This window comes from Heterodontus francisci, chromosome 29 (genome assembly GCF_036365525.1).
Source record: "Heterodontus francisci isolate sHetFra1 chromosome 29, sHetFra1.hap1, whole genome shotgun sequence".
In the NCBI taxonomy this organism is placed as follows: domain Eukaryota; kingdom Metazoa; phylum Chordata; class Chondrichthyes; order Heterodontiformes; family Heterodontidae; genus Heterodontus; species Heterodontus francisci.
This window is the reverse complement of record NC_090399.1, coordinates 12,749,277-12,776,453: the sequence shown is the minus strand read 5'-3', so window position 1 is coordinate 12,776,453 and position 27,177 is coordinate 12,749,277. Positions and strand designations below refer to the sequence as shown.

General features: G+C 46.8%; 1 protein-coding gene across 2 annotated transcripts in view; it reads left to right on the top strand.

Annotated features, from left to right (window-relative positions):
• The first annotated feature begins 2,150 nt into the window (after positions 1 to 2,150).
• The window catches only part of cchcr1 (coiled-coil alpha-helical rod protein 1), a 36,690-nt gene continuing 11,663 nt past the window's right edge, over positions 2,151 to 27,177 (top strand). The window contains exons 1-9 of one of the 2 annotated variants that reach the window (XM_068009449.1): positions 2,151 to 2,436; positions 7,047 to 7,266; positions 12,013 to 12,463; positions 16,432 to 16,607; positions 17,110 to 17,245; positions 20,678 to 20,788; positions 21,564 to 21,707; positions 23,414 to 23,524; positions 24,984 to 25,090. In XM_068009449.1, the coding sequence (XP_067865550.1) occupies positions 2,361 to 2,436; positions 7,047 to 7,266; positions 12,013 to 12,463; positions 16,432 to 16,607; positions 17,110 to 17,245; positions 20,678 to 20,788; positions 21,564 to 21,707; positions 23,414 to 23,524; positions 24,984 to 25,090 (1,532 nt within the window). In that variant the 5' untranslated portion in view covers positions 2,151 to 2,360. The other variant, XM_068009448.1, reaches the window with a different exon arrangement.

The window sequence follows — 27,177 nt, the reverse complement described above, 5'->3', positions numbered from 1 at the left end:
ATAGCTATTGGCTTCAGGAAGATATTGATGGTCTGGTCAGATGGGCAGAAAAGTGGCAAATGGAATTCAACTTGGAGAAGTGTGAGGTGATGCATTTGGGGAGGTCAAATAAGGCAAAGGAATACACAATTAATAGGAAAATACTGAGAAGTATAGAGGAAGTGAGTGACCATGGAGTGAATGTCCACAGATCCCCTGAAAGCAGGACAGGTCGATAAGGTGGTTAAGAAGGCATATGGAATCCTTTCCTTTATTAGCCGAGGTAAAGAATACACGGTAGGGAGGTTATGCTGGAACTGTATAACTGATTGGTTAGGCCACAACTTGAGTACTGTTTGCAGTTCTGATCATCTCATTACAGAAAGGATGTAATTGCACTAGAGAGGGTACAGAGGAGATTTACGAGGATGTTGCCAGGCCTGGAAAAATGCAGCTATGAGGAAAGATTGGATAGGCTGGGGTTGATCTCCTTGGAACAGAGAAGGCTGAGGGGAGATCTGATTTTGAGGGGCCTGGATAAAGTGGAGGTGAATGGTCTATTCACCTTAGCAGAGAGGTCAGTGACGAGGGGGCATAGATTTTAAGTGATTGGTAGAAAAATTAGAGGGGAGATGAGGAAAAACTTTTTCACCCAGAGAGTGGTGATGGTCTGGAACTCACTGTCTGAAAGGATAGTTGAGGCAGAGACCCTCAGCTCATTCAAAAGGAGTCTGGATATGCACCTCAAGTGCCGCAAGCTGCAGGGCTACGGACCAAATGCTGGAAGGTGGGATTAGAATAGGTGGATAGTTTTTCAGCCGGCACAGACACGATGGGCCAAGTGGCCTCTTTCTGTGCCTTAAACTTTCTATGATTCAAATATAATTAAGCAATTCAAACAATTTTACAGTAAATAGCTAGTTGGACAGAAGTAATGAAAAACTGGACACTTTTCTTGTGCACAGATGTAACGTGATGCACCTTTGATTTAGTCCAACATTCCAACAATAAACAAATAGAAAGAGGGGAGGCTGGTTCTCTCCATGAGGGAAGTAAATAAGGGTACGGAGCAGGGTGGGAAATGGTAATTAGAGTGGGAGGAGGATCACGTAGTGCATTACATAGATAGGTTGGGCCGAATGGCATGTTTCTGTGCTGAAGTGTCTGCGTAATACAATGTAATATATTATAGTGCAGAAATAGGCCATTAGGCTCAATAAATCTGTGCTATTTTTGTTTAAAATACACATTTTTGCTTTTAAAACACAAACAGAAAAATACTGGAACTACACTGCAATCTGTGAAGAAAGAGAAGTCGAATAAATGTTTCTGTCCAAACGTTTGTCAGAACTGTAAACTGAAATATAACGATGGGGGAGGAGAAAAAGGATGAGAGAAGAAGCAACTAGAATTATAGAATCAGAGAATGTTTGCAGCACAGGAGGTCATTCAGCCCATCATGTCCATGCCAGCTCTCTGCAGGAGCTACCCAGCTAGTCCCACTCCCTTTCTCCTTCCCCGTAGCCCTGCATTTAAAAAAAAATTCTCTTCAAGTGCTTATTCAATTCCCCTTTGAAAACCACCACACTCTCAGGCAGTGCATTCCAGATCCTAACCACTTGCTATGTAAAAAATATTTTTCCTCATGTTACCTCTGGTTCTTTTGCCAATCAACTTAAATTGGTGTCCGGTGGTTTTCGACCCCCCCCCCCACCCCCCCAACCAGTGGAAACAGTTTCTCCCTATCTACTCTGACCACACCCCTCATGATTTTGAACATCTCTAACAAATCTCTTCTCAACTTTCTTCTCTAAGGAGAACAGCCCCAGCTTCGCCAATCTATCCCTGTAACTGTAGTCTCATATCGCTGGAACCATTCTTGTAAATCCTTTCTGCATCCTCTCCAACACATTCACATCCTTCCTAATATGTGGTGCCCAGAATTGGACAAAATTCTCCAGTTGAGGCCCAACCAGTGTTTTATAAAGGTCACCATATCTACTTGCTTTTGTACTCTATGGCTCTCTATAAAGTGCAGAATCCCATATGTCTTACTAAATACTTCCTCAATCTGCCCTGCCACCTTCAACGAGGTCGCAAACTGTGCTACTGTTGATTTGAAATCTAATTCCTAGTGTTACTGGCGCTGAGAATCACTTCAGAGCAGGCGCAGGGCATTTAGTTGTTGGCTGATCTTTTCCAATCGGACGGTAAAGGATGTGACACACAAAGAGGAAGTTGGGAGGTTTGTTGTTTCCGGCCGGACTGTTGTTGGGGCAACACGAGTGTTTGTCGGTTATGAGAAGCGGGAGAAAGACAAGGAGGGAAAGTCAAGTCTAAGCAACATTATACAAAACAAAATAAAGTAAGCGAGTGGAGTGATGTCGGAGCGAAGCGGACAAGTGACAGGTTCGGGCAAAGGACTGGATCCACCGGCAGTTTTCAGCGCCCAAAGCGGTAAAATTTAATATGCGAATGAGTGTTTCGTCATCATTGACGTTGAAGCCTAATTTACATAGGGCTGGACAAAGATTCTTGAGCTATCGTTATATAGGGCAATCATATAGATCTCAGAGTTATCGATATATAGGCCAGCCCTATCTAGATCTCATATATGGATATATAGGTCAGACCTATAAATTTCAGAGATATGGAGGTATGGTTCAGACCTATAAATCTCTGAGATTATGGATATGTGGGTCAGATCTATAGATCTCAGAGATATGGATATATGGGGAAGACTAATATATCTCTGAGATATGGACATATGGGTTAAACCTATAGAACTCAGATATGATCAAGAAGTTTGCAGATGACACAAAGATTGGCCGTGTGGAAGATGGCGAGGAGGATAGCCGTAGGCTGCAGGAAGATATTGATGGTCTGGTCAAATGGGCAGAAAAGTGGCAAACGGAATTCAGCTTGGAGAAGTGTGAGGTCAAACAAGGCAAAAGAATGCACGATTAATGAGAAAGTACTGAGAGTTGTAGAGGAAGTGAGGGACTTTGGAGTAAATGTCCACAGATCCCTGAAGGTAGCAGGATAGGTCGATAAGGTAGTTAAGATGGCATATGGAATCCTTTCCTTTATTAGCCGAGGTATAGAAGAGTGTCTGCAGAGACTCATCGACAGGTTTGCGGCTGCCTGCAATGAATTTGGCCTAACCAACAGCCTCAAGAAAACAAACATCATGGGACAGGACGTCACAAATGCCCCATCTATCAATATCGGCGACCACACTCTGGAAGTGGTTCAAGAGTTCACCTACCTAGGCTCAACTATCACCAGTAACCTGTCTCTCGATGCAGAATTAAACAAGCGCATGGGAAAGGCTTCCTCTGCTATGTCCAGACTGGCCAAGAGAGTGTGGGAAAATGGCGCACTGACACAGAACACAAAAGTCCAAGTGTATCAAGCCTGTGTCCTCAGTATCTTGCTCTATGGCAGCGAGGCCTGGACAACGTACGTCAGCCAAGAGCGACGTCTCAATTCATTCCATCTTCGCTGCCTCCGGAAAATCCTTGGCAATAGGTGGCAGGACCGTATCTCTAACACAGAAGTCCTCGAGGCGGCCAACATCCCCAGCATATACACCCTACTAAGCCAGTGGCGCCTGAGATGGCTTGGCCATGTGAGCTGCATGGAAGTTGGCAGGATCCCCAAGGACACATTGTACAGCGAGCTCGTCACTGGTACCAGACCCACCGGCCATCCATGTTTCCGCTTTAAAGACGTCTGCAAACGCGACATGAAGTCCTGTGACATTGATCACAAGTCGTGGGAGTCAGTTGCCAGCGATCGCCAGAGCTGGCGGGCAACCATAAAGGCGGGGCTAAAGCGTGGTGAGTCAAAGAGACTTAGCAGTTGGCAGGAAAAAAGACAGAAGCGCAAGGAGAGAGCCAACTGCGTAACAGCCCTGTCAACCAATTTTATCTGCAGCACCTGTGGAAGAGTCTGTCACTCTAGAATTGGCCTTTGTAGCCACTCCAGGCGCTGCTTCACAAACCACTGACCACCTGCAGGCGCTTACCCATTGTCTCTCAAGACAAGGAGGCCAAAGAAGTAAGAAGAATATAAGAGCAGGGAGATTATGCTAGAACTGGACAAATCATTGGTTAGGCCACAACTTGAGTACTGTTTGCAGTTCTGGTCATCTCATTACAGAAAGGATGTAATTGCACTAGAGAGGGTACAGAGGAGATTTACGAGGATGTTACCGGGACTGGAAAAATGCAGCTGTGAGGAAAGATTGGATAGGCTGGGGTTGTTCTCCATGGAACAGAGAAGGCTGAGGGGCAATCTGATTGAAATGTACAAAATTTTGAGGGGCTTGGATGGAGTGGAGGTGAATCTTATGTTACGACCAGGTGAGGAAGGGGTCTAGGGCTCCCCTTCAGCCTTTTCCTGGTTTGGCCGTAACAGGGTTTAATTTTTAAAAACAAAGTGTTTTTATATTCCCCCTCAGTGAGTCCTTGCTTACTGCTTTCTAATTGTAATTGTAAAGGAATCACTCAGACAGGTTTTCTCAGGTTTAAACCTGAGGTGTAAGTTTATTAACCTTAAAACTCTAACTCAGTTAAAACTACTAAAAATATGCAACGCAACCACGCTAGCATGCATTTGCAATAAACACGCATGCAAATAGATACAGAGGAAGAGAAAGAATTAAAGTGGCAGAAGGTTTGAAATAGTAGATGGAATTCAGTTACTGGTTTTGGGATGGATGTAAAGTCTTTGATTGAAGTTAAGTCTTGCAGTTCTCGTTGGGGCCCAGTGCACATTTTCAAACTTGTTTTGCTGGTACCAGAAGGTTGCAGGGGTCTTCTGTCTTGAGGCTTAAGTTACTTCCGTGGGTCCCTGGACCTTTGCGTGAGAGGGAGATGGAGAGAGAGACCTGCTTCTCTATTCGTCTTCAAAATGCAGTCTGCCTCAAAACTTTACTGTGAGCACAATTCAATCAATTCCCGGGTTGGTCAGCAAGTTAGTCATGTGACTAGCTCTTTGTTTGTAACAGCCTCGCCTGCGAGGTTTGTTGATTCTACAAAGCTTAACAGACATACTCAGTGAGGGGGTGGAATGCTGGCTGTTACACAAGACAATGACTCTCTGTGTCTTTTGATCATCACTATTGACAAAACCCATTTGGTTAATTGGATCAGAGAGCACTTCCATTGTCTCTCTGTGCAACTGTCTCAGAATGCAAATGTGCAGCCATGCTTTCAGCCACTGCTCTGTGACTTTTTAAAAAAAGTCATTTTCAATGTTCAGTGAGCATTCAAATAGTGTTCCATGTGACAAAATTAAAATGTTTCCATTTGGCAGGTTTCCGTCACACTTAGCAGAGAGGTCAGTGACTAGGGGACATAGATTTAAAGTGATTGGTAGAAAGATTAGGGGGGAGATGAGGAAAAGATTTTTCACCCAGAGGGTGGTGGGGGTCTGGAAATCGGCCTGAAAGGGTAGTTGAGGCAGAAACCCTCAACTCATTCGAAAGAAATCTGGATATGCACCTCAAGTGCTGCAATCTACAAGGCTACGGACCAAATGCTGGACGGTGGGATTAGAATGGGTGGAACGTTTTTCAGCCAGCACAGACACGATGGGCCAAGTGGCCACTTTCAGTGCTGTAAACATTCTATGATTCTATATTGATACTATGGGTGAGACCTACAAATCTCTGAGATGTGCATATATGGGCCAGACCTATATATCTCTGAGAAGGTAATATATGCACTGAGGCACAGAGCAAGGCTAGTAAGTAGTTTGTGGTGGTGTTTACTAAGGAAGAGGAATCTGACAAAATTACAGTAGAAGTGGAGAGATTAGAGGCAATTGATAGGGTAAAAATTGAGAGTGAGGAGGTACTGGAAAGGCTGACAATGCTTAGGGTAGATAAGTCACCTGGTACGGATGGCTTGCATCCCAGATTGCTAAAGGGAGTGGAGGTGGAGGTAGCAGAAGGACTTACCATAATCTTCCAGTCTTCCCTAGATTTGGGGGAAGTGCCAGAAGATTGGAGAGTGGTAAATGTCGCACCCCTAGTCAAGAAAGGGTGTAAGGACATTCCTAGCAATTACAGGCCAGTCAGTTTAACATCAGTGGTGGATAATGTTTTGGAAACAATAATCAGGGAAAAAAATCAACAGACACTTGGAGAGATTTGAGTTTATTAAGGATAACCAGTACGGATTTGTAAAAGACAGATCATGCTTGCCTAATCTAAATGAAGTTTTTGATGAAGTAACAGAGAAGGTTGATGAAGGGAATGCGGTCGATGTTATCTAGATGTATTTTAAGAAAGCGTTCAACAAAGTATCACATAAAAGGCTGGTTAACAAAATTGAGGCTCATGGAATAGGAGGGTCAGTGTCCAATTGGGGTGGATATATAGATCTCTGGGATATGAATATATGGGGCAGGCCTATTGATCTCTGAGTTATGGATGTATGTGGCAGCCTTTTTGACCACTTAGATATGGATATATGTGGCAGATGTATATATATCTGATGAATGGACGGCATATGGATCTACATGTATGGGGGCATTCATAGTGGGTGTACAAATGTGTTGCGCATATATATGCGCTATGGGATATATCTTTGGGAACTAAATACTAGATATGAATGAGACACTGTACAGCTAATAGAATGATGACAAATCTGTATAAGACCTCAGTAAGACTGTAGTTGTAGTACTGGGAGCAGCTTTAAAGTCCAGACTTTAGGACAGATGTTGTGGCTATAGAGATACAGATTGACTAGGATGTGCTTAATTTGAGAGCACACAATTATGAAGAAAGGTTTGAAAAATTGTTTTTTTTGTTAGAACATAGATTATGGGATGTTTCAATGGAGGTATTAACAACATTCAGCTTTGAAGAAAAATCTTCACAATGGGTCTCCAGATCTGAAAGAAGAAAATATATAATGCCTCTTATTTATAGGCGTCAGTCAATAAATTACCTAACAGGATGATAATTCAACCAGTGCAGGATTTAGAAACTTCTGCTCTTCCAGCTGTCTGTTGCTGGATTTTTTAATGGAGCCTCTTAATTTCTTTATCGACAGGACCTAAGGGTCTGATTCCCCCGTCACACTTTGAGGGGCGATCCCCTGCCCCACTGTTAGTAGACGCAGACCCGTGGGCTGCTCTATCCAAGGCTACCAAAGATATCCTGGAACTGAGGCAAGAAAACGAACGCCTGAGGGAGATGCAGGAGAGGTCGGACAGGGACACATTCAGAGGTCGCACAGGAAACGAATCGGAAAAGGTTTACAGTAGGACCAGGTACGGTGCATGTCCATGGAAGGGATCGTCCAGCTTTTCGACCAGGGGCCTGGGCCATGTATGATCACACAGAAAGCCCCCAGACACGTAAATGCAAGGTAGTCTGCACTGCCAACATATACAAAAATCTTCAAGCACACCAGACACAATAGACCACAACATCCCCATGTATTTAAAACAAAATCAAATCAAAATCACACTGTCAAGATTGGACTGTCTGATCATTTTCTCCACTTCTGTCCTCTGTTCTTTTCTATGTCGCCTGTTCTGGAGCGCCCTGCTGATTCTCCACATTCTCACACTCACCCCACTGACTGCTGGTCTCCACCCTCTCACACTCACCCCGCTGACTGCTGGTCTCCACCCTCTCTCACTCACACCACTGACTGCTGGTCTCCACCCTCTCTCAATCACACCACTGACTGCTGGTCTCCACCCTCTCACACTCACCCCACTGACTGCTGGTCTCCACCCTCTCACACTCACCCCACTGACTGCTGGTCTCCACCCTCTCTCACTCACACCACTGACTGCTGGTCTCCACCCTCTCTCACTCACACCACTGACTGCCGGTCTCCACCCTCTCACACTCACCCCACCGACTGCCGGTCTCCACCCTCTCACACTCACCCCACTGATTGGTGGTCTCCACCCTCTCACACATATCCCGCTGACTGCTGGTCTCCACCCTCTCACACTCACCCCACTGATTGGTGGTCTCCACCCTCTCACACATACCCCGCTGACTGCTGGTCTCCACCCTCTCTCACTCACCCCGCTGACTGCTGGTCTCCACCCTCTCTCACTCACCCCGCTGACTGCTGGTCTCCACCCTCTCTCACTCACACCACTGACTGCTGGTCTCCACCCTCTCTCACTCACACCACTGACTGCTGGTCTCCACCCTCTCACACTCACCCCACTGACTGCCGGTCTCCACCCTCTCACACTCACCTCGCTGACTGCTGGCCTCCACCCTCTCACATGCACCCCACTGACCGCCGGTCTCCACCCTCTCACACTCACCCCACTGACTGCTGGTTCCACCCTCTCTCATTCACCCCACTGACTGCTGGTCTCCACCCTTTCTCACTCATCCCACTGACTGCTGGTCTCCACCCTCTCACACTCACCCCGCTGACTGCTGGTTTCCACCCTCTTACACTCACACCAGTGACTGCTGGTCTCCACCCTCTCACACTCACCCCACTGACTGCCGGTCTCCACCCTCTCACACTCACCTCGCTGACTGCCGGTCTCCACCCTCTCACACTCACCCCACTGACTGCCGGCCTCCACCCTCTCACATTCACCCCACTGACTGCTGGCCTCCACCCTCTCTCACTCACCCCGCTGACTGCTGGTCTCCACCCTCTCTCACTCACACCACTGACTGCTGGTCTCCACCCTCTCTCACTCACACCACTGACTGCTGGTCTCCACCCTCTCACACTCACCCCACTGACTGCCGGTCTCCACCCTCTCACACTCACCTCGCTGACTGCTGGCCTCCACCCTCTCACATGCACCCCACTGACCGCCGGTCTCCACCCTCTCACACTCACCCCACTGACTGCTGGTTCCACCCTCTCTCATTCACCCCACTGACTGCTGGTCTCCACCCTTTCTCACTCATCCCACTGACTGCTGGTCTCCACCCTCTCACACTCACCCCGCTGACTGCTGGTTTCCACCCTCTTACACTCACACCAGTGACTGCTGGTCTCCACCCTCTCACACTCACCCCACTGACTGCCGGTCTCCACCCTCTCACACTCACCTCGCTGACTGCCGGTCTCCACCCTCTCACACTCACCCCACTGACTGCCGGCCTCCACCCTCTCACATTCACCCCACTGACTGCTGGCCTCCACCCTCTCTCACTCACACCACTGACTGCTGGTCTCCACCCTCTCACATTCACCCCACTGACTGCTGGTCTCCACCCTCTCACACTCACCTCGCTGACTGCCGGTCTCCACCCTCTCACACTCACCTCGCTGACTGCTGGTCTCCACCCTCTCACACTCATCCCACTGACTGCTGGTCTCCACCCTCTCACACTCACCCCGCTGACTGCCGGTCTCCACCCTCTCACATTCACCTCACTGACTGTTGGTCTCCACCCTCTCACACTCATCCCACTGATTGCTGGTCTCCACCCTCTCACACTCACCCCGCTGACTGCTGGTTTCCACCCTCTTACACGCTCTGCTCTGATCCCTCAGTGCCTTTTCCTTCCTATCTCCTGATGGTATTGCCCTTATTTTGAAAACTTAGTAGCTTCAGCCTCATCTCTTTACTGAAGCTCCTGAACACAGAAAGCCTGAGTCCTCATTGGTAACAGCAATGACAATTGATGCTCGATCAATTGTTAATTTTAATACTGAGATTGATGGATTTTTGTTAACCAAGTGTATTATGTGATATGAGGCAAAGGTGGGTATATGAAGTTAGATCCCTGATCAGCCATGATCTCATTGAATGGAGGCTCGAGCAACTGAATGGCCTCCCCCGATCCTATGTGTATAAAGATTTCTCCATTATTAGGCTGAATCCACTAATCAGGAAGCAGCTTTTACCACTGGCTATTCAACTCTGAAGGGCTCCATAGCCCTGAGCTTTTTTTTTCCAGTGGATTAATTCTGATTTTTATTTGTAAAACCAGGAGAGAGCGCGAATGCAGACCCCACTACCACAGATTTTGCAGTCGAGTATCCCGTATTAGGGGACATCGCAGCCGTCAACACACCCAAAGTCTCAACCTGGAAGCACTTATTTTTTTCCAAAATATATACTTTATTCATAAAATCTGTAAAAAATACATTACAAAACAGTACCAAGTTGACATTCCAGAAAGTGCAAAGGAAATGAGCTTTCTCCAATACAGGAGTGATTCGCCTCATAACCCTTCCATTCCATTTTACATGCCATGTACATTTTACAACAAAACCATATTTGGTATATACAGCCCGAGGGGTTTCCCATGGGTCCAGCCTTTCAGTTCACTTTGGTGGGAGGACCTTACACAGTGGTCTTTCCCCATTGAGACTTTGCAGCAGCTACCCTAAGCTTTAGTGCATCCCTCAGCACGTAGTCCTGCACCTTGGAATGTGCCAGTCCACAACACTCGGTCATGGACAACTCTTTTAGCCAGAAGACCAGGAAGTTTCGGGCAGACCAAAGAACGTCTTTCGCCGAATTGATGGTCCTCCAGCAGCAGTTGATGTTTATTTTGGTGTTCGTCCCTGGGAACAGCCCGTAGAGCACAGACTCCTGTGTTACAGAGCTGCTTGGGATAAACCTCGACAAAATGGCGGCGCAGTGGTTAGCACCGCAGCGTCACGGCTCCAGCGACCCGGGTTCAATTCTGGGTACTGCCTGTGTGGAGTTCGCGAGTTCTCCCTGTGTCTGCGTGGGTTTCCTCCGGGTGCTCCGGTTTCCTCCCACAGCCTAAAGACTTGCAGGTTGATAGGTAAATTGGCCATTATAAATTGCCCCTAGTATAGGTAGGTGGTAGGGGAATAGAGGGACAGGTGGGGATGTGGTAGGAATATGGGATTAGTGTAGGATTAGTATAAATGGGTGGTTAATGGTCGGCACAGACTCGGTGGGCCGAAGGGCCTTTTTCAGTGCTGTATCTCTAAATCAAATCAAATCAAAAACCACTGCATCTATTTCCACACCTGCTTTGCAAAGACACATTACAGAAGGAGGTGGGCAACGGTCTATTTTACATAGTCATAGAATGATTCAACAGAGAAGGAGGCCATTCAGCCCATCATGCCTGTGACAGCTGTTTGAAAGAGCTCTCCGATTCATCCCACGTTTAAGACGAGACACTTCAATATTGAGCTAGCGAAGTGCTTGTGTGATATTCTTTACTCGTCGCCCGAAACCGGTCCTGATGTCAGACTGGTAACCATCAGAAGGCTCAAAGTCAGTTTGGAGGGACCCAAGTTTCAACTATCAGGAAAGGCTGAACAGGGTCTCATAAAAGAGAAGGCTGAGGGGTGACCTGATAGAGGTCTTTAAAATAATGAAAGGATTTGATAGAAAAATATTTCTTCTTGTGGGAGAATTCAAAATTAGGGTCCATAAAAATAAGCCAGTCGTGAATAAATCCAATAAGGAATTCAGGAGAAACTTCTTTACTCTGAGAACGGGAGTATAAACACCAGCATGGGCCTGTTGGGCCAAGTGACCTGTGCTTGTGCTGTAAATACCATCTACTGCTGGGCAATGTACCCTCTAATTTCCTTTTGTTTGTTGCACTGCACGGTCCCTTTAAGATTGCTGTGCGGACACATATGCACACGTCTTAAAGGGACCGCTTCAGGCCTAATTGTCCCTGCGCAGTCTGTTCTGACCTGCTGCCCGGCACACACCCACGCATTTAGAGGGAGTGTTGCTGCTGGGTGCTTCCAACATTGCAAATGGACAGAGTTGAAAGCCTTGAAGCATCCTTTACTGAAATCCTGGTGGCAGCACCGAGCTGTCTCAATCCACAATGTGTTTATTTTCTGATGAAAACAGAAAATACTGTAAGTTCTCAGCAGGACAGTCAGCATCTGTGGAGCGAGAGAAACAGAGTTACCTGAGATGCTTCATCGAACTGAAACGTTAACTTTGTTTCTCGGTCCATGCTGAGAATTTCCAGCATTTTCTGTTTTATTTCAGATTCCCGGCGTCTGCAGTACTTTGCTTTTGTATTAGTGTGTATTTTCTTGTTCCTGATCCATGCAGGTCCTTGGACCAGGAGAGGGCCCGCTTGACTCGCGAGCAGTTCGCGGAACTGACCGAGCGGACGGAGATCATCACCGAGCAGACCCGGGAAATCCACCACTTGATGGCGGAGGTGAGGCTGCTGAGAAGCACGGTGGAGCAGCAGGCGGCCGCGATCGGAGAGAAGGACAGCCTGGCAGCGTGCCTCGGCGAGCAGCTGGGGGAGCTGAGGACCGAGCTGCGGGACCGGAGGCTGGAGGCCGTTCAGCTGCAGCTGCAGTACCAGGCCGAGGCGGAGAGGGCGCAGAGCCAGCAACGGGCAGGAATCCAGCACTTGAAGTCTCAGCTGGCGCAGGAACGGGCCCAGTCTGGCGAGGAGGCAGAGCAGCAGCGCAGCGAGCTGGAAGAGCTGAGAGAGTGCTATCGGCGGGAGCTGTCTACTCTGCAAGAGGAGTTGGCCAAGCAAGCTGAGGTGATGAGTAAAGTCAGTCAGTTACAGATAGCCAGGCTACTGGATATTCAGAAATAAAAACAAGAAATGCTGGAACCACTCAGCAGGTCTGGCAGCATCTGTGAAAAGAGAAGCAGAGTTAACGTTTCGGATCAGTGACCCTTCTTCGGATGTTCAGTATCAACGCAAGGCAGAGATACTGTTTGGGCAGGACTGGAAGTCTGTGTCTTAACTCAGTTCACACACTCCAAAGAAGTGGGCATCTTCAAGGTGCCATTACCCCTTATTCTCTCCAAACTCATGCTTTTTCATTAATGAGAAGAGCCAAAAGCAGGGGTTTAGGATTACAAGATGCCAGCAAAGTGTCAGCTGTGGCTCAGTGGGTAATGCTCTTGTCTCTGTGCCAAGAGGTCATGGGGTCAAGCCCCATTCCAGAGGCTTGAGCACATAATCCAGACTGACACTCCCAATGCAGTACTGATGAGACAGTAAACTGTCTGCCCTGACAGGTGGATGTGAAAGAGTCCATTCGAAGAAGAACACGGGAGTTCTGGTATTCTGGCACAACTATGATCACTAAGAATAGCTTATCTGGTCATTGCTGTTTGTGGGAGCTTGCTGTGCGCAAATTGACGTTTCCCATATTACAACAATGACTATACTTCAAAAGTATGTCATTGGCTGTAAGGTGCTTTGGGAAGTCCTGAATATCATAGAGGCTTACTGCAATAAGGAGGCCATTCAACCCATCGTGCCTGTGGTACCTCTTTGTGCTTAGTCCCACACCCACTTTTTGTCAATTACCCTGTAAGGTTCCTCATCAAGACCAGGACAGAGCACAAAAATCTACGCTGACACTCCAGTGTAGACCTGAGGGAGTGCTGCACTGTTGGAGGTGCTGTCTTTCAGATGAGGCGTTAAACTGAGACCCCGTCTGCCTGCTCCGGTGGATGTAAATCCCATAGCCCAATTTTGAAGAAGAGTAGGGGAGTTCTTCCCGGTGTCCTGGTCAATATTTATCCCTCAACCAACATCATAAAAAAAAGACTATCATGTCATTATCTCGTTGTCTGTTTGCTGTCTGTAAATTGGATGCTGCGTTTCTTCCATTACAACAGTGACTGCACTTCAAAAGGACTTCATTGGCTGTAAAACGGTTTGAGACGTCCAAGGGTCGTGAAAGCACTATATAAATGCATGTCTTTTTTTCATCCTCATATACTTGTCCAATTCCCTATTAAGATTATGTATGGAATCAGCTTCCACCACCTTTTCAGGTACAGCATTCCAGATATCCACAACTCTGAGAGAAAACATTTCTCCTCATTTCCAATGATTTTAAATCCATGACCTATAGCCAGAAGGAATCATTTTCCTCTAATTACTCTCATATTACTTCTTATATAAATGCAAGTTTTTTGTTCCAATGCTGGAAGTCTAGGAGAATAGATAAGTTGAATCAGTAAGCTCATTGACACCAAGCTTGGATTGTAAAGCCTCTCCCAAGTGGTGTAGAAAAAGTGAGGCAGATAAGGAGGTTTATGTCTTTGAGACCCTGAGGAGGAGTCCGTGTGATGAGGCTTGAAGTTAAAAAAGTAACTGAGGGAGAGTGTAGGACATTATATCTGGAGCAATAAAATAGGAAAGCTCAGAGAGGCAGTGAGCAAATCTATGTTGATGACTGCATGCAGTTCTGAGCACTGAGACACAAGGGAAGGCATTCAAATACTGAAAGCAGTGCAGGGACGATGTTAAAGGGCTAAGTCATGAGGCAATCTGCGAGAAACTTTGGCTTTTCAGCCAGAAAAGTAGGTGCTTGTGAGATAATCTTACCGAGTGATACAGTCCCCACCTACACATCTATACATGGCTATATGGGCCAAACTGCACTAACCATTCCCCATTAGGTCAGTAACAGAGACACAGTTTATAAAATGTTAAGCACACCAACTATTTCAATAGTTCTTACTGATTTTTGAAGTTGCGTATTCGAGCACTTTCGATGAGCTGTTCACACCTTGTTAAAGTGATGAGATTCTGGATGCAATTGATTACAGTTAAGAGAGGCAGTTGCGAAGTGAAAACATCTTGTTTTGAAAAGGTGTGTTGGTTGCTTTGCTTTTTAGTTGTAATGTCCGACACTTAAAGCAGGAAAAACGTGTTAACGCGAACACGCTCCGCTACAGGTGTTAGGGACTGTATATAAGATAGTTAAGGAAATGGAAAAGATAAATCTGGACTGTGACTGTAAATGAAGACGGTCAAGGGGACACTCGCTCAAACCAGTAAAAGGTGAGATAGGACTGAGATCAGGGAGTTCTTCTTCCCTGAGATCAGGGAGGTCCCGGAGGACTGGAGAATTGCTAATGTTGTCCCCTTGTTTAAGAAGGGTAGCAGGGATAATCCAGGTAATTATAGACCAGTGAGCCTGACGTCAGTGGTAGGGAAGCTGCTGGAGAAGATACTGAGGGATAGGATCTAGTCCCATTTGGAAGATAATGGGCTTATCAGTGATAGGCGACATGGTTTTGTGCAGGGAAGGTCATGTCTTACCAACTTAATAGAATTCTTTGAGGAAGTGACAAAGTTGATTGATGAGGGAAGGGCTGTAGATGTCATATACATGGGCTTCAGGAAGGCGTTTGATAAGGTTCCCCATGGTAGGCTGATGGAGAAAGTGAAGTCGCATGGGGTCCAGGGTGTACCAGCTAGATGGATAAAGAACTGGCTGGGCAACAGGAGACAGAGAGTAGCAGTGGAAGGGAGTTTCTCAAAATGGAGACGTGTGACCAGTGGTGTTCCACAGGGATCCGTGCTGGGACCACTGTTGTTTGTGATATACATAAATGATTTGGAGGAAAGTATAGGCGGTCTGATTAGCAAGTTTGCAGACGACACTAAGATTGGTGGAGTAACAGATAGTGAAGGGGACTGTCAGAGAATACAGCAGAATATAGATAGATTGGAGAGTTGGGCAGAGAAATGGCAGATGGAGTTCAATCAGGGCAAATGCGAGGTGATGCATTTTGGAAGATCCAATTCAAGAGTGAACTATACAGTAAATGGAAAAGTCCTGGGGAAAATTGATGTACAGAGAGATTTGGGTGTTCAGGTCCATTGTTCCCTGAAGGTGGCAACGCAGGTCAATAGAGTGGTCAAGAAGGCATACGGCATGCTTTCCTTCATCGGATGGGGTATTGAGTACAAGGGTTGGCAGGTCATGTTACAGTTGTATAAGACTTTGGTTCGGCCACATTTGGAATACTGCGTGCAGTTCTGGTCGCCACATTACCAAAAGGATGTGGATGCTTTGGAGAGGGTGCAGAGGAGGTTCACCAGGATGTTGCCTGGTATGGAGGGCGCTAGCTATGAAGAGAGGTTGAGTAGATTAGGATTATTTTCATTAGAAAGACGGAGGTTGAGGGGGGGACTTGATTGAGGTGTACAAAATCATGAGAGGTATAGACAGGGTGGATAGCAAGAAGCTTTTTCCCAGAGTGGGGGATTCAAATACTAGGGGTCACGAGTTCAAAGTGAGAGGGGAAAAGTTCAGGGGGGATATGCGTGGAAAGTTCTTTACGCAGAGGGTGGTGGGTGCCTGGAACGCGTTGCCAGCGGAGGTGGTAGACGCGGGCACGATAGCGTCTTTTAAGATGTATCTAGACAGATACATGAATGGGCAGGAAGCAAAGAGATACAGACCCTTAGAAAATAGGCGACATGTTTAGATAGAGGATCTGGATCGGCGCAGGCTTGGAGGGCCGAAGGGCCTGTTCCTGTGCTGTAATTTTCTTTGTTCACCAGATGAAATGGTTTTCTGGATCGAGTAGAGTGGGTGAAAACCCGGGAATCATTTATGAGCCAGCTAGAAGCTGTCCAGGCAGCTTAATGGTCTTTCTGGATGGATGAGTTGATATGAGTGAAACTGCCTTTCACATCTGCAGTTATCCCGTAGTGCAAAAAAAAACCTTTCGTGTCTATCCCAACAGCTCTTGCACTCGGCAGAAACTCATGACAAAGATTGCACGGCACTACGGGAAACGGTGGCAGAATTAGAGGAAGAGCTGAGGCGGAGCCGAGAGAAGGGGCAGCGCGAGGTGGCGCACTTCAGAGAGAAACTCGACGTCGTTGGTCAGGAGCGGGACACCTTGCAGGAGGAAATGAGGTAAGCGAGTCTGAATTATTAGCCGTGTTGTTCTGGCTGAGTTCGCTGCATTCTTCCCTCAGGCTCACAAAGCCATGGCTTTCGTTCCATGCCAGAGTTTCTGCGTCCAATATGGGGCATGAGCACATAATCCAGGCTGAATTACCAGTGCAGTACAGAGGGGGTGCTTCACTGTCGAAGGTGTTGCTTCTCATATGACACCTTAAACCATAGCCCCACTGTGCCTGTTTTGGGGGATGCAAAAGATCTTATGGTATCATTTGCAGAAGAGCAGGGTAGTTCTCCCTATGTCCTGACCAACATTACTCCCTCAATCAAAGCCACCAAAATGGATCAACTAATCATTTATTTACTGTTCTTGGGACCTTGCTGTGCCACATTTGCTTTCGTAACAACGGTGACAATAACTCAGAAGTAATTTGTTGGTGATGAGGCACTTTGGGGCTTTCTGAGATCCTGAAAGGTGCCGATAAACAGTCTCTTCTTCTTTTCACTGTTTCAGTAAAACAAAGTGTGAGTTGGAATCCCAAAGTTCCTTGGTCCATCAACTCCGCACATATATAGGACAACTGGTGCCAGACGAGAGGGAGCTGCAGGAGTCCCGGCAGGAGAAGGAGGAGCTGAGCAACAGGGTGCAGGTTAGTGTGGCTGGTGGTGTAACGGATTCACAGTGTGGTTTTAGTCAACTGAAACAGGCAGGGAAATTACTGGGGTAGAAATTCGCCTTTGGACTTAGTGCAAAATTGGCCACTCGTTATATGGACCTGCTCGACATTCAATTACATCGGAACCAAATATTGAGCAGGCGGTCGGTTCGATTCTGCCCGTTTCCCGCTTTTTAGAAAAATATATTCATTTGTGGGATGCGGGCATTGCTGGCAAGGCTGGTGTGATGGAATCTGTGGTTGCGAAGCTTGTTTTTATTTAAGACAAACCCTAATTGAAAGAGAAACTGGAATTGAAACAGAAATAGAACCTAAAAAGTGAAACAACTTCAGGTTTCTGTGGAAACTGACACTGGCTAGAACCAGATTAAAGGAGACAGAGTCCTCCCCAGATCAGGCAGGAGTGGAGTGCCGGCAAGCAGAAGAAAGTGAAGACTGCATCCAGGAGCTGTTTCTTTGTAACAACCTCAGTTGAAGCTGTTAACTTTAAAACAAGAGATGTGAACTCTCCAGACTGATTAAAGATTACACGTTTTTGACCTTTACTATCATAACGAAACTAAAAATCAACATTAACTAGACAGTACTTGGTAGGTAGCTAATACAATAAATTACAGTGAAAGATATTTCCCATTAACTTATTAACACACTCGAAAACCCCACTTATACGTTACACAGTGTACTCGTTGAAAAGGTATTTTTGCAGCAAAAAGTCCCAAACTCCTGCCATTTGCAGTGTTCTTCTGAAAGCCAACATCCTCTTTGCTCGCTTCTTCCGACGCATTCGACTGGTCTTCCATGAATAAGGTGATCTCTGGAAACCCTGTTGGTCCTTTGTCTTTCGCAAACCTCAACTTTCAAACTGGGTTCAAATCTTAGTAGCCATTTGCTGCATCTGTGATCTGAGAACAACTGTTCCTCTCTCTCCCTCTCTCTCTTGCTCTCTGTTGAGGCTGTGCAGCTCTGCTGTTCTTCACTTCTTCCATTCAGCCTCCAAACCTAGGAAAGCCTCTCAAATTTATCCAGATCAAAAGTTTGCCTTTTACAATTCTCGGAGTCCATTAGTCTGACCATAGCAAAACCACCTGGGCCTTCCTTTGTTTCCAGGTTTTAGTTTAGTTTAGTTTAGAGATACAGCACTGAAACAGGCCCTTCGGCCCACCGAGTCTGTGCCGACCATCAACCACCCATTTATACTAATCCTACACTAATGCCATATTCCTACCACATCCCCACCTGTCCCTATATTTCCCTACCACCTGCCTATACTAGGGGCAATTGTTAATGGCCAATTTACCTACCAACCTGCAAGACTTTTGTCTTTTGGTATTAAAGAGTTCAACTCGAATTTGCATTTTAGAGCCCCTGGCTCCTTGTTTACAATCTATGAGTCTGGGAAAGCGAAACCCATTGTCCTTTAATTGTGGCAACCCTGCACCCTGCTTTCAAAAGGGTCTTTGATCTGGGTTCCTTGTTCTCATGGTAACCAAAATGTCTGTCTTGTTTCTGGGCAGAATTGGTATGAGGTTACATGTTTCCTCTGAATGTCCATTTTACACTGCATTAAAGACCACAGTTTTTAAAACATAACCATATTACAAAGTCCAGTGTTCATAACACTGTTACTTAAAGTAGCCAACTAACCAGACCCAGCCGTACAGTGCACAGGTTGTCACTGAAGGATTCAGCTAAAGGAAAGACTGGTAAATCCACAGCATCAAGACTGCCGTTAGCACAGCTGAGGAGGTTTGTTAGAAATGAACCTTGTGATGAGGACCACATCCCTGGAGTTCGAATTGAGAGGGAGCTGCTGACAGGCAGCAGCTAAAAAGAAAAGAGCTGAAAATCTACCTGAGAAACTTCAGAGTTGTAAAGAACTGTGTGACTGTAATTTAGTGCTGGGTGGACTGCCCAGTGAAACCTAGACCGTGATCTGTCTGATGCTTCATGTTTAATTTACGTTGGTTTTGGTTTTTGGTGAGGTGAGAGTGACTGCCCTAGACATCAAGGCAGCATTTGATCAAGGATGGCATCAAGGAGCCTTAGCAAAACTGAAGTCAATGGGAATCAGGGGAAAAACTCTCCACTGGTTGGAGTCATACCTAGCGCAAAGGAAGATGGTTGTGGTTGTTGGAGGTCAATCATCTGAGCTCCAGGACATCACTGCAGGAGTTCCTCAGGGTAGTGTCCTCGGCCCAACCACCTTCAGCTGCTTCATCAATGACCTTCCTTCAGTCATAAGGTCAGAAGTGGGGATGTTCGCTGATGATTGCACAATGATCAGTACCATTCGCAACTCCTCAGGTACTGAAGCAGTCCGTGGAGAAATGCAGCAAGACTTGGACAATATCCAGGCTTGGGCTGATAAGTGGCAAGTAACATTCACACCACACTTGCCAGGCAGTGATCATCTCCAACAAGAGAGAATCTAACCATCTCCCCTTGACATTCAATGGCATTACCATCTATGAATCCCCCACTATCGACATCCTGGGGGCTACCATTGACCAGAAACTGAACTGAAGTAGCCATATAAATATCGTGGTGACAAGAGCAGGTCAGAGGCTAGGAATTCTGCGGCGTGTAACTCACCATCTGACGCCCCAATGCCTGTCCACCATCTACAAGGCACAAGTCAGGAGTGTGATGGAATACTCTCCACTTGCCTGGATGGGTGCAGCTCCAACAACACTCAGGAAGCTCGACACCATCCAGGACAAAGCAGCCCGCTTGATTGGCACCCCATCCACCACCTTCAACATTCACTCCCTTGACCACCGACACACAGTGGCAGCAGTGTGTACCATCTACAAGATGCACTGCAGCAACACACCAAGGGTCCTTCGACAGCACCTTCCAAACCCGCGACCTCTACCAACTTGAAGGACAAGGGCAGCAAATGCATGGGAACACCACCACCTGCAAGTTCCCCTGACTTGGAACTATATCGCCGTGCCTTCACTGTCGCTGTGTCAAAATCTTCGAACTCCCTTCCTAACAGCACTGTGGGTGTACCTACCTCACATGGACTGCAGCGGTTCAAGAAGGCAGTTCACCACCACCTTCTCAAGGGCAATTAGGGATGGGCAATAAATGCTGGCCTAGCCAGCAATACCCACATCCCACGAATGAATAAAAAAAAGTGTTCAGGTAAAATTTATAAAAGTGAAATCTTGTCTATTTAGTTTAGTTTCCTAAATTCGGTCAATCAGTGAATTCGATTCTTTTGGTTTGTTGGTAGTCTTCACGGCGATCATTGCCTATCCCTAACATCCCCTGAGAAGGTGGCAGTGAGCTGCCTTCTTGGAAGTTGCAGTCTGTGTGGCGTAGGATTGTAACTTTCTTTGTAGCGGTTTGATTCAACTCAGGCTGACCAGTTACTCTTGTGCCCCTTTGTTTCGGCAGCATTTGGAAAAGGAGCGTGAGGCACTGAGAGCCACAGCGGAACTCCTGAACGTGCGGCTGGCGTCGCTGACGGACATTCTCACCATCCAGGAAAACGACCGCAGCAGAAAGGTACCTGGCAATGGACTGGGCTAGGCACGAGGCTGGAGTTGAAAGCTCCACTGGAGCCTACAATTTATTTTTTTAACCATGGAAACCAGATGTCCAACTGGACAACGCTGTTCTTAAAGAAAAAGCACAGCGACTACACTGAACTGAGCTAGAGAGACCATGAGGACTGATCCCCGGTCTGTGCTCAGTTAGCCAACCTCATTCCGGGCAGTAGTAGAGCTCCTGGGCTAGGGTCAGGAGAAAGCAGCTAATATTCCCATTCTTGATCACCATCCAGCATCCCCTGCTGGAAAGTGCAGGCAGGTAGATGCTGAATGAGGGTAATAGAGAGCACAGTCACCAATCACTGTCCAAGTTCAGGTGTTTGTCTTTGTTATTTGTATGTATTGCCCATCCCTATTCACCAGAATACCAGGGCTAAAAGGGTTAAAGTTTGAGTATAAGCTGCATTGACTAGGCTGTATTCCTTGAATATAGAAGCCAGAGGGGTAATCTAACTGAACTGTTTAATTAAAGGAGTCGATAGAGTAGGTAGGGAGATTCCAGAACAAGGGGTGGGGGCATTCTGGTTGGGGATCTTCAGCCCATTCTGGAGGAGGATCTTCAGCCCACAACTTTCTAACTCAGAAGCCAAAGTGCTACCACCGAGACACAGCTAGTTATACACTGGGGCACTGGGGTGAGAGGGTCAGAAACTCTGTTGTCGTGTGCAGCACCATTCGGAGATAATGGAAAGCAAAGGTTTGCTGGAATTTCTTCTGTCTTGTGTTGCCAGCCCAAGTTGGATGCCCACGATGGGGATAGTGGGAAGAGGCCGTCGCTGGTGACTCGCTGGAGAGAGAAGGTGTTTGCTGTGATGGTGCAGCTGAAATCGCAGGAGATCAGTCACGCCAATGATATCAACCAACTCCAGATCAAGGTATGTACTGAATTTGCTGGGCTCACTGCCATCCCTTATGCCATCCATCGCTGCCTTATATTCACAAAAGAAGAATCCCCGGGAGTTTTCAGAGGCCCGCCTCAATGTTGGAAGTGAGGAAATTCCAGCTGCCAGCCTGCGGCCTGAATCCCGAATCCCAGGGTGTGGTCAGTGGGGTCAGCCGTGACTCAGTGTCTCATGCTCACGCCTCTGAGTCAAAAGAGCATATAATGCAGGCTGACACTCCCAGTTCAGTACTGAGGAGTACTGCACTGTCAGAGATGCTGTCTTTCGGATGAAACATCAAAACGAGGCCCCGTCTGCCCTCTTGGGTGGACATAAAAACACTATTTTGAAGCAGAGCAAAGGGGTCCCCAGTGTACTGGCCAATATTTATCCCTCAACCAACATCATAAAAATAAATATTAGATTCCATGGTCATTAGCTCATTTCCGCCTGTGGGATCTTTTGATTGCCAGTCTGTGACGTTAGCTGATCTCAGACGGTGTGAAAGGCAGACACTAGAGTTGGCCTTGGTGAGCCTCCATTTAGGACTGGGAAATTCGCCATATTCCCTCTCCTGATCATTGTATGGTCTAGACATAGGTTGAGGACAGGATCGGAGTCTGCTGTGCCAAACCCCTGCACATTCTCCCTGGGATAGATTCCCCGAGCGCATCCTTAAAATTGGACCCAGAACGTTCGGGATGACGTCAGGAAGCACTTCTTCACACAAAGGGTAGTGGAAGTTTGTATCTGTCACCCCCAAAAAGCTGTTGAGGATTGGGGGTCAATTGAAAATTTCTAAACTGAGATTGATATGATTTTTGTTAGGCAAAGGTATTATGGGTTATGAAACCAAGGTGGGGGAGATGGAGTTGCGATAGGGATCAGCCCTGATCTAACTGTATGGCAGAACAGACATGAGGGGCTGAATAGCCTCCTGCTACATTCCTACATTCAGAAAGGGCTGAATATTCGCTTTGTGGGCAGGAAGCTGGGAATGTGTCAAGGTCCCGAACCCACCCCCAGGGAGAAAGTCGCTCATTGGAATTTGGACCAAAGCGCCCCCTTAATTGGCACGGAGACAGGTAGGTTCCCTGTCCAGTTATGGGCGGCAGATGGGCTTTCAAACTGGAGGGTCCACCAGAGGCCTTCCAGATTCAGAGGAGCAGCCGGCTACAGTAAAACTGCGAGGGCATTTCAACGTGGAAGAAATCTCTTAACAACTTTTTAAAAAATTTCAATGAAGAACAGAACAAACAGCCAGGCCACCAATGTGGAGGATGGGGTTGGGGGGAATCCCTCGACTGGGTGGCCTTTGGCTGTATCCACACCCAGGCAGGCAGGGAAGGCCTTGGTGACTCATTCCATTATCTTATTCTTGAGGTGAAAGCCTTCTGCCCAACTTTCTTCTCTTCATCCCAAATTCCTAATTTTTCTGTCATATTCGCCTGCGATTGGAAACGTGACCACAGTGAGCAATTCACCAAATCAGTTGCCTATTCCCCATAAAATCTTAGAAAGGTCAAGTAGATCATCTCAAAGCTACCTCTTTTCCAAAAAGAAATTCGGCAAGTCACACAGAGGCAGAAAGGATCTTTGATGTAGCTGGATTTCTGCTTTGTCGTCTTGCTGTTGTTAACTTGGCAGGGTATTTATTTTACTCCGAGACCTGCACAGCTGAAACTCTTGTACTGGTACAGATTGCAAACCTGGAGGAGGAGCTCAGGGTGAAAGATCAGGAACAGGCGGTGCTACTGCACAGCTTAGAGGACAGGACCGCAGAGATGAACATGGAACGAGTGCAAAATCAGGTAAGAAATCATCTGAGACTGTGTGTGTCTGTGTCTGTGTGTCTGTGTCTGTGTGTGTGTGTCTGTGTGTAGTGTTGCATTATCAGAATGAGACATTAAACCGAGGCTCCATCTGCCCTGTCAGGTGAGCACAAAAGATCTAATGGCACTATTTTGAAGAGGAGCAGGGGAGTTCCGGTGTGCTACCCAGTATTTATCCCTCAGCCAGGACCACGAAACACAGATTACAACAACAACTTATATTTACATAGCACCTTTAATGTAATGGAAACGTCCCAAGGCACTTCACAGAGACCATTATATAACAAAGTATAACACCAAGCACAAAAGGAGATATTAAGTCAGATGACCAAAGGTTTGATCAAATAGGTAGGAGGAAAGCGAAGTGGTAAGGCAAAGAGGGTGTTCCAGAGCTTTGGACCTAGGCAACTGACTTGCATTTATATAGCACCTTCTTTCATGACCACCAGACTTCTCAAAGCACTTTACAGCCAATCTTGAAGTCATTGTTGTAATGTAGAAAACAGAGTGTACAGCAAGCTCCCAAAAATAACAATGTGATTAAGACCAGATAATCTGTGTTTTTGTGAGGGCTAAATATTAGCCAGGACACTAGGGATAACTCCCCTGTTCTTCTTTGAAACAGTGCCATGGGATCTTTTACATCCACTTGAGCAGATGAGGCCTCGGTTTAACGTCCCATCTGAAAAACAGCACCTCCGACAGTGCAGCGCCCCCTCAGGGGACTTTGAATTTTGTGCTCAAGCCCGAGACTGGGACTTGAACCCGGAACCTTGCAGAGTGCTACCCACTGAGCCACAGAAGACAGAATTAGAGAAGCGCAGATACCTCATAAGGTTATGGGGCTGGAGGAGTTTACAGAGATAGGGAGGGGCGAGGCCATGGAGGGATTTGAAAGCAAGGATGAGAATTGTAAAATCAAGGCGTTGCTCCGCTGTGAACCAATGTCGGTCAGCGAGCACAGGGGTGATAGGGGACCGGGACTTGGTGCAAGTTAAGACATGGGCAGCAGGGTTTTGATGACCTCAGGTTTACAGAGAGTAGAATGTGGGAGACCAGCCAGGAGTGTGTTGAAATTATCTGATCATTATCACCATTGCTGTTTGTGAGAGCTTGCTGTGCGTAAATTGCTTGCTGCATTTCCTACTTGAGAACAGTGACTGCACTTCAACTAGTTCTTAATTGGCTTCAAAGCACTTTGGATGTTCTGAGGTTGTGAACGTCACTATATAAATCCAAGTCTTTTCTTTACCATAATGAAGAAATGTTGTTTTTCATATGGGTTACCTCCTAGTTTCCAGTGACTCTCAACACAGTGTGAAGTGACTACACAGTTATTATTTTTTCTATGTCTTTCTCTCTCTTTATTCACCCTCTCTCTCTCTCTCTCTCTCTCTCTCTCTCTCATGTCGATAATCTATTCTGTTTCTCCTTTCAGACTCTCCGGGAGGAATTGCTCAGCGCTCAGAACGATGCGGTGCGGTTTCGGGGGAAAGCAGACCGAGCTGAGAATGCTCTGGGCCGCCTCAAGGAGGTGGTCAGCAGGTAGGAGGAGGAACACGGCAGATTGCTGCTAGATACCTATTTGCACACTGTTTGGCCAAATTGCATGTTGTTGCTCGGATACAGAATGTTGACCCTCGTGTAGTCTGCCCGTGGCCAACCCCATTCCTCAGCGGAAAGATCGAGGCATCGATTGATGGGATGACCTTCTCACCGCGTACCCGTGCCATCAAGAAGACCGCCTCTAAGACTATTTCCACCTCTAGAACATCGCCCGACTTCACCCCATCTCAGCTCATCTGCTGCCGAAACCCTCATTCATGCCTTTGTTACCTCTAGACTTGACTATTCCAGTGCACTCCTGACCAGCTGCCCTTCATAAACCTGAGGTCATCTAAAACTGTGCTGCACGTGTCCTTCCTTGCACCGGGTCCCGTTCACCTTTCACCCCTGTGCTCGCTCACCTACTCTGTCTCCCAGTTAAGCAATGCTTCAATTTTTATAATTCTCATCCTTGTATCCAGAACCCTCCATGGCCTTGCCCCTGTCTAACTCTGTAATCTGTTCCAGCTCCAGATCCCTCCATAATATCGGCGCTCCTCCAATTTTGGCCTTTTGCGCATCTCCGATTCGAATCACTCCACCATTGGTCGCCGTGCTTTCAACTGCCTAGGCCCGAAGCTCTGGAATCCCCTCCCTAAACCTCTCCGGCTCTTTACCTCTCTTTCTTCCTTTAAGATGCTCCTTGACTTGGTGCGCTTTATAACGCTCCTGTGAAGCCTCGGGATGTTTTATTACGGTAAAGATGCTATAAAAATATAAGTTTTGTGTTTGGGGTGGGTGGGTAGTGTTACTTGCTCGACTGGTGCCAATTTACTGTGGTATCTGCCCCCACAAATGTTACTTACTATCAAAGGAGGGCATCAAAACTCTCCTTAGTGCACATACTCCCTGCCCAGATTAAAACCAGTTAACTCAGCTGAGGCCAGGGATGAAGCCGGACAAGTGGTAGAAGTGTCTGGGGGAGCGTTTCAGGGATAGTGACCATAACTCTGTAAGATTTAAGGTAGTTCTGTAAAAGGACAAAGATGGACCGGAAATAAAGGTACTGAATTGGGGGAAGGCCGATTTCAATATGATAAAACAGAATCTGGCCAAAGTAGACTGGGAGCAGCTACTTGTAGGAAAGTCTACATTAGACCAGTGGGAGTCATTCAAAGAGGAAATAGTGAGAGTTCAGAGCCAGCATGTACCCGTAAAGGTGAAGGTAGGACTAACTAATGGAACCCTGGATGTCAAGGGATATAGAGGATTGGATCAGGAAAGAAAAGGAGGCTTATGGCAGATTCAGAGTGCTGAAAACAGCAGAGGCACTAGAAGAGTGTAGAAAGTGTAGGGGGGTACTTAAAAAAAGTAAGTAGGAGAGCGAAAAGGGGACATGGAAAAACACTGGCAGGCAAGATAAAGGAAAATCCTAAGGCGTTTTATAAGTATATTAAGGGCAAGAGGATAACTGGAGAAAGAGTAGGGCCCATTAGGGACCAACGTGGCAATCTGTGTGTGGAGCCAGAGGACATAGGTGACGTTTTAAATGATTACTTTTCATCTGTATTCACTATGGAGAAGGACATTGTAGGTTTAGAAATCAGGAAGGGGGATTGTGATATACTCGAACATATTAGCATTGAAAGGGAGGAGGTATTAGCTGTTTTAGCAGGCTTAAAAGTGGATAAATCCCCAGGCCCAGATGAGATGTATCCCAGGCTGTTATGTGAGGCAAGGGAGGAGATAGCAGGGGATCTGACATAAATTTTCAAATCCTCTCTGGCCACAGGAGAGGTACCAGAGGATTGGAGGACAGCGAGTGTGGTACCATTATTCAAGAAGGGTAGCAGGGATAAACCAGGTAATTACAGGCCAGTGAGTCTAACATCAGTGGTTGGGAAACTATTGGAAAAAATTCTGAGGGACAGGATTAATCTCCACTTGGAGAAGCAGGGATTAATTAGGGATCGTCAGCATGGCTTTGTCAGGGGGAGATCATGTCTAACTAACTTGATTGAATTTTTCGAGGAGGTTACTAGATGTGTCGATGAGGGTAAAGCAGTTGATGTAGTCCACATGGACTT